The following is a 10321-nucleotide window of genomic DNA, read 5'->3' on the forward strand; positions in this document are numbered from 1 at the left end:
CAGTGCACAGACAGGCAGATAAAACAAATAAGTAATTAAAAACCCCTAACCAGCATATACACTGAATTTGGAACATTTTGTGTGTGTGTGTGTATGTGTGTGTATGTGTATGTGTGTGTGTATGTGTGTGTATGTGTCACTATATGATAGTTTTTCTTTTAAGAAGTTATCATTTTGGAAAAGATTAAGAACAAACTCCTTGGTTTGAGATAACCCCATTCTTTGTGTTTCCTGAGATGGAAGTCTTGCTGTGTCGGCCAAGAACATCTTTAACTAGGTAGTTCACAGACTATCATTTCTCAGCCTCCCCAGTGGCTAGGGTTAGAGGCAGGTACCACTACACCGGGTTTGTGGAGTTTGTTGAGAAAAGGGTAAAGCTAATTCATATTAGAATACACCTTACACAGTTCATGCCATGAGTTAATTGATGTGTGGGGCTGACTGCATCCCACAGTTCATGCTACGAGTTGGCTTGTGTGTGGGGCTGACTGTACCCTGTTAACCTGGACGAAGCACCAGAAGGGCTCTAGAGTCTTTAGAAGAGACACATTATTGCTGTGGCGTTCAATGTTTTTTTCTCATGTAGGCCAGGCTGGCCTCAGAGTCCCAACATAGCCCCCGGTGACCTGGAACTAATGTGGCCAAGGCTGACTTTGGAGTGATCCTCCTGCCTCTCCTGCCAAGCACTTGGATTACAGAGCTGCAGCACACCGGGTTATGTGGTAGCTTTGAAGGAAGCCAGCACTTCCCACATGCCAGGCAGGCCCTCAACCATGCTACATGTGTAGGACCAGGTCTGCTTACTTCCCATGATTTGTTTTGAACTAATGCACTCTGTGCCTGGTCCCCTAAGAACTCCTAACTCCTCAAAGCCGGTCAAGATGCTTTTGAGCTGGATTTGGTGGGGCAGGCCTACAGTCCTAGTACTCTGGAGACTGAGACAGGAGGATTACAAGTTCAACAGTATCTGAACTGGATGGCTCAAGCCTATAACATCCTAGCACAAGGCAGGAGGATCCCAAGATGGAGGTCGGCCTAGATTATAGAGTGAGATCTGTCTAAAAGTAAACAACCAAAAAAGACTCACAGAACAGCAGGGTCTTCCTCCCGTTGTGTGCAGGCCATGGAGAGTGGGGGCTGGAAGGGACAGCGTTTGGAAGCTGTGCACTGGATGGGGGCAGCATGGCCACAGACTCATACCCAGATCAAGCCCCATTCTAAGTTTTAAGTCTTCTATGCCTTTACAACTATCTATTCATCTTTCTATTTGTGTGTGCCGATGGCACAGCACACCTGAGAAAGGACAACCTGTGGGAGTAGGTTTCCTCCTCTGACCATGTGGGCCCCGGGGATCAAACTCGGGGCAGCGGACTTGGCCACAAGCCCCTTTCCTTGGTGAACCATCTCGCTGAACCTCGGCTCCACTGTTCTGATCTTGGACCATTAACTTACTCCAAATTTTTTTTAATTAAAAAAAAAAAAGAGATTAATGGTGCTGGATCTCTCCTGGAGAAGCACACAGTCATGCTCTTGAGACTGTTGTTCTTTTTGAGCATTCCTGAAGAAGATCCCCTCATCCCACCACACAGTGGGGACTTCCTCGAGGACACCTGCCCTCCCACTAACAAACCACACCCCAAACACCTTTTTTTTTCCACAGAGAGACCCTTTATTAAGCAGGAAGAAAAGCTAAAGTGGCTGCAGAAAAGTAGCAACTGACCGTGCAGGTGTAAGTTTAAAAAGGAAAAGGAGAGGTCTGTGTTCGAATGGGCTAGGATGTGGTGGCAGAGGTGATAGGGGACAAGGGAAAGGGGGCAAGACTATTTGTTTCTCTGTGGCTTTGGAGCCTGTCCTGGAACTAGATTTTGTAGACCGGGTTGGACTTGAACTCACAGAGATCCGCCTGCCTCTGCCTCCCAAGTGCTGGGATTAAAGGCATGAGCCACCACTGCCCAGCTGAGGTGTTTAATTTTAATTGGGCATGTTAATTAGGTGAGCCAAAGGGGGCTTCTGATTGTTGCACTTTGGCAGTCAGCCTCAGGAGAAGAAAGTGGCCAAATAAGGGAATAGATCTTGGTGGCTAGCTTTAAGAATGTAATCTAATGGTTTTCAGCAAGGCAGAGGGAAAGGGGAGAAGGGCAAGGCCTGCCAGAGCCATGTGCCCTAGTGGACTAGTGTCCCTTTACCCTCTAAGATGTGTCCATTTGTCGTATGTTCATCTTTTGTTCATTTTTCTGTGTACCATGTGTGTGCCAGGTGCCGGAGGAGGCACTGGGTCCCTGGAACTGGAGTTATGGGTGGTTGTGGGCTGCCACATGGGGGTTGGGAATCAAATCTGAGTCTGCCACAAGAACAAGTGCTTTTAACTGCCAGGCCAGCTCTCCAGGCCCCTCAATCTTAAGTCTATACTAAAATATCTTTACCAAGCTCCCTCAAACATAGCAACACACCATAAAACAAATAGACAGGACTGGGGGCGTGGCCCCGCTGGTAGCAGGCTTGGGTTCCAGCCCCACCACCAGGTAACAGGGTTTGGTAGTGAACACTGGTAATTCCAGAACTGGTGAGGTAGAGGCAGGAGCAATCAAGGTCATTTTTCATTTCTCATTCCTTAGAGTTTAAGGGAAGCCAGCTTGGAACATATGAAACTGTCTCAAAGAGGCAAAAACTCAAAGCAACCAAACAAAAATCTCAACAATAAATTCCTAGTCCAACAGTTCCCATGGAGGGTCTGGACCCCTTCACAGGGGTTATGTATCAGATATCCTGCATATCAGATATTTACATTAGTATTAATAACAGTAGGAAAATTACAATTATGAACTAGTAACAAAAATTTTGTAGTTGGGGGTCACCACCACATAAGGAACTGTATTAAAGGATTGAAGCAGTAGAAGGCTCAGAGTCACTGTTCCAACCAAACAGGTACTGTGAAGATTATTGATACACAAAAGAGCAGAAATCACAGAACACAGTTCCTAGCTGGTGGGATGAGCTTCAGAACGGTAGGGACAACTTACATTTAGGTGATACTTCATAAAACATTTATCAGGAGGTAAGGCTTAAGAGGTCACAGATCATGACACTATCCAAGTAGGAATTCATTTTAGATCAAGCTTCTTTACTAGGCTCTAGAACCAACCACCAACCAACCAACCAACCAACCAACCTATCAACCAAACAAACAACAACAACAAAACAAACAAACACACACACACAAAAGAAGGGTAATGGTCTGAGGATGTGGCTCAGTTGTAGACTGCTTCCCCAGTGTGACTGAAGCCCTGTGTGCAGTCTCCAACTCTGCATAAACCAGGAGTGGCTGGCACTCTTATAACCCACACTTAAAAGTACTCAGGAGCAGAGAGCAAGGAGGGTTAGAAGTGGCAAGACAGTCCTGGCTTTGAGGCCAATCTGGACTACATGTTACCCTGTCTGCTTCTATCTCTCTCACACACTGTATTTACATGGCGCTGCCACATGCTAGTTTAATATTTATCATACTAACATTCTAAGTATCCAATGTGAAATTATGTTGTTATTTGACCTTCCAGGAAACTGGGAGAGGTAACAAAATTTCCCAAACAGAAATTTGCTTTCTGTTATGCTGTGGGATAATGCTCTTGTACACTGTAAAGGTTTGTCACTCATATTTATTTAATAAAATGCCGATTGGAGTAGCCAGGCAGGAAGTATAGGTGGGACAACCAAACTAAGAGAGCCCTGGGAAGAGGAGTGTAAGAGTCAGTAACCAGCCAGATGCAGAGGAAGCCAGATGAGAATGCCTCACTGATAAAAGGTATCACACCACATGGCAAAACCCAAACAAGAATTATGGGTTAATTTAAGGTATAACAGGTAGTTAATAATAAGCCTGAGTATTAACTCAGGCCAAAGAGTTGATAATTAATATAAAAGCTTCTGTGTGTTTCTTTGGGGCTGAATGACTGCAGGACTGGGTAGGACAGAAAATTCTGTCTACACTGTTCTCCTTGCTTTAATCTTTACAAGACAGAAAAGGTAGGTAGAAGTTAAGCATCTGGCCACTTTGGTGCTGCAGGTACCAAATGTAGAGCCCCAAGCTGTGTTGCCCATATGCACCTGCAAACCCCAAAGCAACTTGGTAATAAGACCAATCTGTCTTTATGTTAGCTTGAGCATTTTGATTTTTGAGACAAGGTCTTTGTTGTCCAGGGTGGAGGCCTCCTGCCTCCACCTCCCAAATGCGGGATCACAGGAGTGTGTCCTCAGTCTCAGTCTGATTTTCATTCTGCTTCCTTCAGTCTGCCTGTCTATAAAACCAACCATTTCTGTTCAGTTAATTGGAACACTGACTCTGTTTGATAGAATAAAGTGGTCTATTTCTACAGTAAAAAGTAAAATCAATTAAGATCCATCCTCTAAAGCTAGGGAGGCAATTCAGTTGAATGCTTATCTAGCATGCTCAAGGCCCTATGTTCCATTCCCAGCACCTGAGGCGGGAAATAACAAAATCTTTGTTGTAATCTTGCCTTATGATATATCTGTCTATGTCCAAATTGTATGCTGTAGGTTGGTGATGTAGCACAGTGCTGAGCTCTTGTTAGCTCAACTCCCTAGGTTCCATGCCCAGTGTGTTCTTTTGCTGCTGCTGCGAGTCCTCCTCCGTGGTGCTGGAGTTGAACACTTCTTTGCAGGCTAAGCCTTCATTCTATCACTGAGCTACAAACAGCCCCAGACCTCTCCTTTTCCCCACACACAAGGGCTGGGATTTTAGACATGCCCACATACCTAAGGGAACATGTATGATAAGACAGAACAAATCCGACTGCCTCCTTTCCCACTGAACAGATGTGTGCCTGACACTGCCCCATGATTAACAATGTTAAGATTTAGCAAACTGGCACGCCTTTAATCCCAGCACTCGGGAGGCAGAGGCAGGCGGATCTCTGTGAGTTCGAGGCCAGCCTGGTCTACAAGAGCTAGTTCCAGGACAGGCTCTAAAAATGCTGCAGAGAAACCCTGTCTCAAAAAAAAAAAAAAAAAAAAAAAAAAAAAAAAAAAAGATTTAGCAAACTGTTACTTCACCACAGACAGCAAACTTTCCTGCTTAATGAAAATATGAAATATAAGGGAAAAAACCATGAACATCAAAATATTTTTTTAAAGAGCCAGAGGTGTGGTAGTACACACCTTTAATCTCAGCACTGGGAGATAGGTGAGCCTGAGGCTAGCCTAGTCTATTTAGCGACCCGCCAAAGATACACAGTGAGACCGTTTCAAAGACAAGCAAAGGGAAACCCCTCTTCACAAAAGAGAAAAAAAGGCTTATCAGTTTATACACTTTAGTGTGTTGTATGTAGTGCGCCATTTGTATGTATGCTGGTGCACATAAAGAGAGCACAGGAGCTTTTGGGAGTCAGTTCCCCTTTGTCTGGGTTTCTGGCATGGATTTCAGATAGTTTTGTGGCCCCACAAATGATTTTTCTTTTTTATTTTATTTTATTTTATTTTTGAGACAGGGTTTCTCTGTGGCTTTAGAGCCTGTCCTGGAACTAGCTCTTGTAGACCAGGCTGGTCTCGAACTCACAGAGATCCGCCTGCCTCTGCCTCCCGAGTGCTGGGATTAAAGGCGTGCGCCACCACCGCCCGGCTCTTTTGTTTTTTAGACACAGGGTTTTTTTTTTCATTTTTTTCGTGTGTGTGTGTGTGTGTGTAGCTTTGGAACCTGTGTTGGAACTTGATCTGTAGACTGGGCTGGCCTCGAACTCACGGAGATTTGCCTGACTCGGTGTCAAGTTCTGGGACTAAAGGTATGTATCACCACTGTCCAACCACAAATGGTTCTTAGTGTTAAAGAATGTCAGGTGTTTTGGTACTTGTATTATGTGATCTCAGAATTTATATCGTTCAGGAAGTTTATTCACCAAAATATTTACAAGCCAACCCTTTACGAAGAACTCTCTATTTATGAAAACAATCTAGTTAGAGGATAGAAGGCATTTATTTTATAACAAAATACATAAAACCAAAATATAAAGCATACAACTATTTGTACTTTATATGTTGATTATACTGAAATTTGTTAATTTAAAATTAGTTAAAATAAACATCAAGTTACTTATATTTGAAAATGTCAAGTACATGATTAAAATGAACGTTTTTTTCCCCAACAGAGACAGCGCTTCTGTAGTACACACTCCACTCCAAAGCAGGGGCCTGGCTGGGGGCACGGTGTGGAGGGAGGGGCCTGGCTGGGGGCGCGGCGTGGAGGGAGGGGCCTGGCTAGGTTAGGGTTACGGTCTCGCTTTTTCCAGCACCAAATACTAGGCCTTCATCTTTTGATTCTTGGACCATTCTTGTGCATCTGTTTTAGTCTGAAAAGAAAAAAAAATGAGTAAATTAAATAAAATGCTTACAAGCAGGAGGCGATGCACAGAACTACATAGCCACTAGTTTTTGGCACTAAGCGTTATTAAGATTGGCTTTGGAAAACAGGTTGGTAACCGCCCCCCCCCCCCCCCCCCCCAGCCCCCTTCTCCCTTCTCCAAGATCTCTTGCAACCCAGACTGGCTTTAAACAAACTGCCCCAAATGACCTTGAATTTCTGATATTCCTGTCTTCTTTGCCCAAGTGCTTAGAAAATGGCTCCTCTACCATACCTGATTGGTGTGAAGCTGGGCCTGGAACTCCAGGGCTTCCTGCATGCCAGGCAAACACTCTATCATTGTAACGACCCCCAAATTCGAAATTGTTGCTAACTTTTTAAAGAGATTAAGGAGAATTGGTGTGACTTCATCCGGAAAGGTTTGGTAGAATTTACCAGTTAATTTATTTGGGCCTAGTATTGTTTTGAGAGCTGTAAGTCAACTCACATCTTAAAAGATGTTTATTATTTTTCCAGTTTGTAGATGTGTGTCTGTGTGCGGGACACACTTGTGGAGACCAGAGGTGTAGGATTCCCTGGGGCTGGAATTACAGATGGTTGGGAGCCACCTGACTTGGGGAGTGGGACCCGATCTTGTCCTTAGGCTGAGCCATCTCTCCAGCTCATCAGATACATGTTATATATTATTTGTGCATGGCCATGTGTGGAGGTCCATGGACAGCCTCGGGCATTAGTCCTTACCTTTCCACTTTGATCTGAGGTGGGACCTTTTATTTCTAGCTGGCACTTAGGCTTCTGTGGACTCTCCTGTCTCTGGCTTCCACCTGGCGTAGGAACACTGGGACTATAAATTTACAATACCGCACTTGGAGCTAGATAGGTTCTGGGTCCTTCTGCTTTCCTGGCAAGCACGTTTCCCTACCGATTCAGCTCCCCAGCTCCAGAGTTTCCTCTTGTGTACGTTATGGCAGACCACATTTCCCCAAGTGATTTTCCTACCTCGGCAGTTGCTAATATGTGAGCATGGAGTTGTTCACAATATTCCTTTATTATCTTAGAAAATGTCCGTGGTGATGGCCCCCTGTAATCTGAGCACTTGGATGGACAAGGGCTAGAATGAGTTTAAAGCCACCCTGGTGTCTGTAGTAGGTATCTGGGTCCCCTCTTTACTTTGTGGTTTCTGAGACAGGGTCTTACTACATAGCTTTGGGTACGCTGGAGCTCACTATGTAGACCAGATTGGCCTCAACTTTACAAGAGATTTGCCTACTCTGCTTTTCCCAAGTGGTGGGATTAAAGGTACCGGCCAACATGTCCAGCTGTTTACTACCTTGGTAGACCTGGACAAATGCCAGCTCAGATACTATGTAACATGAGTGGGGGTGGAAAGGGCTGAGCAAGGTGTTCCGGGCCCTCTGCTCTCCCCTTCTTCCTTTTCTACCCCGCCAGTGTGCCGAGGAAGTGGCTGGCTGTGACCACTAGATTCTGATTTGTTCATTAGTAGGAAGCAGAGAGGGTTTGGAGGTACAGAGAGGAAAAGTCACACATTTTTTTTTTTTTTTTTTTTTTTTTGGTCTGGCTATGGTCTGGTAGTGGTGACTGATGTCTGTGAACACCGTTTCTTCAGAAAGGCTATCATTCCTTCGAGCCCTGGGAACAGCTACAGCTCAGGGCAGTTGTGGTCCTGTTTTCTCCCTTGGTTTCCACGTGCTTGTGAGCAGTCTCTCCAACCGTGTCAAGCTTCCTTTAAGGGCCTTGGCTGGTACAGTGATAGGCTCCAGAGGGTGGTTAGGAGAGTCAGTGGCATAGTGCATGTAAAACACTTAAACCTCAACATAAGTACTCCATATTCCCCGTTGGCCCCCTCTCCGCTATGAGACAGTTTGCTGTTAAGTTGAACTAGTCTCAAACTGATGGCCATCCTGTGTCTGGCCCCAGTTCAAAGCTGCCCCTACTCAGGAAGCCTGCTCTGAAACCTCAGGATCTTGTTGGCACTCTTTTAAAGACCTGGAGCCTTTACGATGGATTATTATTGCTGTTGAGACAGAGCTCTGCACAGTCTGTGTGGGCCTCAAGTCACCTATGCTGTTGGGCTGGTGGAATAATCCAGCAGCTGGGAGGTGGAGGCAGGAAGACCAGGAGTTGAATCATGGACACAATGTGTGCGACATCAGACCACCTCGTCCTCCCAAGGAGGCACAGCAGGAAACAGCTATGCAGCTGAGGATGATATTGCGCTGCTGATCCCCACGAAGCCGCGATTCCTCCAGGACTAGGATCACAGGCACAGCCACCATGACTGGTTTTATGTGGTGCCGGGGCTGATTCCACAGGTTTATGCATGATGGGCAAGTGTTCTACTAACTGAGCCACATATCCAGCCCCAAGTCTCCGTACTTCTCTAAGTTATTACAGTTGTTTACTTGAATCATCTACTTAATAAGCATTCTCTGTGGGAAGTCATAAAATGATGTTCAATAAGGGCTGGTTTAATGATCAAACAGATCTCTGCTGCTAACTTTTCATCTAAATGTAATCTATATTAATGAGAGTATTTGGCAGCTGGCCCCTATATAAACCCAATTTTTGACATTGAATAAAATTGGATATTGGATTTTTGAATATCTAATTAATATTTCTTAAAAAGCTTTAGTTTTTAAAGGTAAAACAGATTGTCTTGGAATTGTGTTGTTTGGGATTCAAATCACGCTTTAAAGATTACATTTAAAAATAATTTCTGTGTATTGTGGACATTTGATCATAACTAGTACTAGGAAGAACTTAGTTTTAAATATATTTCTATACAATCTTATTTTCCTCCATATCTTAAGATTCAAATTAAGGAATGTTTTTATCTGGGGGCATTGTGATGTACACCTCAGGAGATTGGGGCAGGAATTCTAGGTCAGTCTAGACTACAAACTGAGACCCTGCTTCAAACAATAACAAAATAGGTATATTTGGACTGGGTATGGTGGTTCATACCTACTGTCTTAGCCCTGAAAGGCAGAGGCAGGAAAATCAGGAGTTTAAGGTTATTGTCAGCCACATAGTGAGTCTGAGCAAGCCTGGGATACATAAGACCCTATCTTACTAAGAAAGACAGAGGTATGTTTGTTAAGAAGGTTGTTAGTGCCAAGCACAGTGGTATACACCTTTAATCCCAGCAATTGGGAGGCAGAGGCAGGTAGGTTTCTAATGTGGGAAATCCTTCTGTAAATGTGTTGCTTTTTATTGGTTAATAAAGAAGCACTTTCTGCCAATGGCTTAACAGAATATAGCCAGGATGAAATATATATTTCACCAGAAAAGGAAGACATAAGCTGCCAGCTGTTCGGAACCTTGCTGGTAGGCCACAAACCTCATAGTAAAATATAAAATAATGGAAATGGGTTTATTCTAAATGTAAGAGCTAACAATCAATATGTTTAAGTGATTGGCCAACCAGAGAGTCTAGATTATGTATACTATTGTGTTTTCTTTGAATCTTTTTGACTGTGAAGGAGCTAAGTACAGAGACATTTCACTGTATGGGCTGCTAAGCTAAACCAACATATATACTTTTTTTAAAGGTTACCTTGGCTTCAAAATTTGGGTCTCTAAGGATTTGTTGCTTTGGAAAAGAGGTTTTTCTTTTGTTTCCACAAAAGATGAGAACCTGTGGAATCCTTCTAGACTAATGTGGTTTGATGGACCAAGACCTTCCGAAAGGTTGCCATGAACATCACCTAAAAATACTTCGCCCAGCAAAAAGCAAGAAGCAGTTTGGAGAGAACTACACCCAAATTCCCTAAATGATTGTTTATGTTTGTTTACATTTAAAGGGTGTTATGCTATAAAGATGAATAATTTTCATTGGTATGGATCTTGGTTTATTGATATAAATTTAAGGTCAATTTTGTTATATGTATATTTCTGCTCTTCATTAAGGTATTGTGCTTGTGCAGTTCATTT

At 43.8% G+C, this 10321-nt stretch overlaps 1 protein-coding gene across 1 annotated transcript in view; it reads right to left on the reverse strand.

Annotated features, from left to right (window-relative positions):
* Positions 1-5964: 5964 nt before the first annotated feature.
* Positions 5965-10321, reverse strand: part of Pibf1 (progesterone immunomodulatory binding factor 1) — a 159334-nt gene continuing 154977 nt past the window's right edge. The window contains exon 18 of the mRNA XM_038310669.1: positions 5965-6356. Coding sequence (XP_038166597.1) covers positions 6306-6356 — 51 coding nt within the window. The 3' untranslated portion in view covers positions 5965-6305. The remainder of the gene's footprint in view (positions 6357-10321) is intronic.

This window comes from Arvicola amphibius, chromosome 13, assembly GCF_903992535.2.
Source record: "Arvicola amphibius chromosome 13, mArvAmp1.2, whole genome shotgun sequence".
Classification (NCBI taxonomy): Eukaryota; Metazoa; Chordata; class Mammalia; order Rodentia; family Cricetidae; genus Arvicola; species Arvicola amphibius.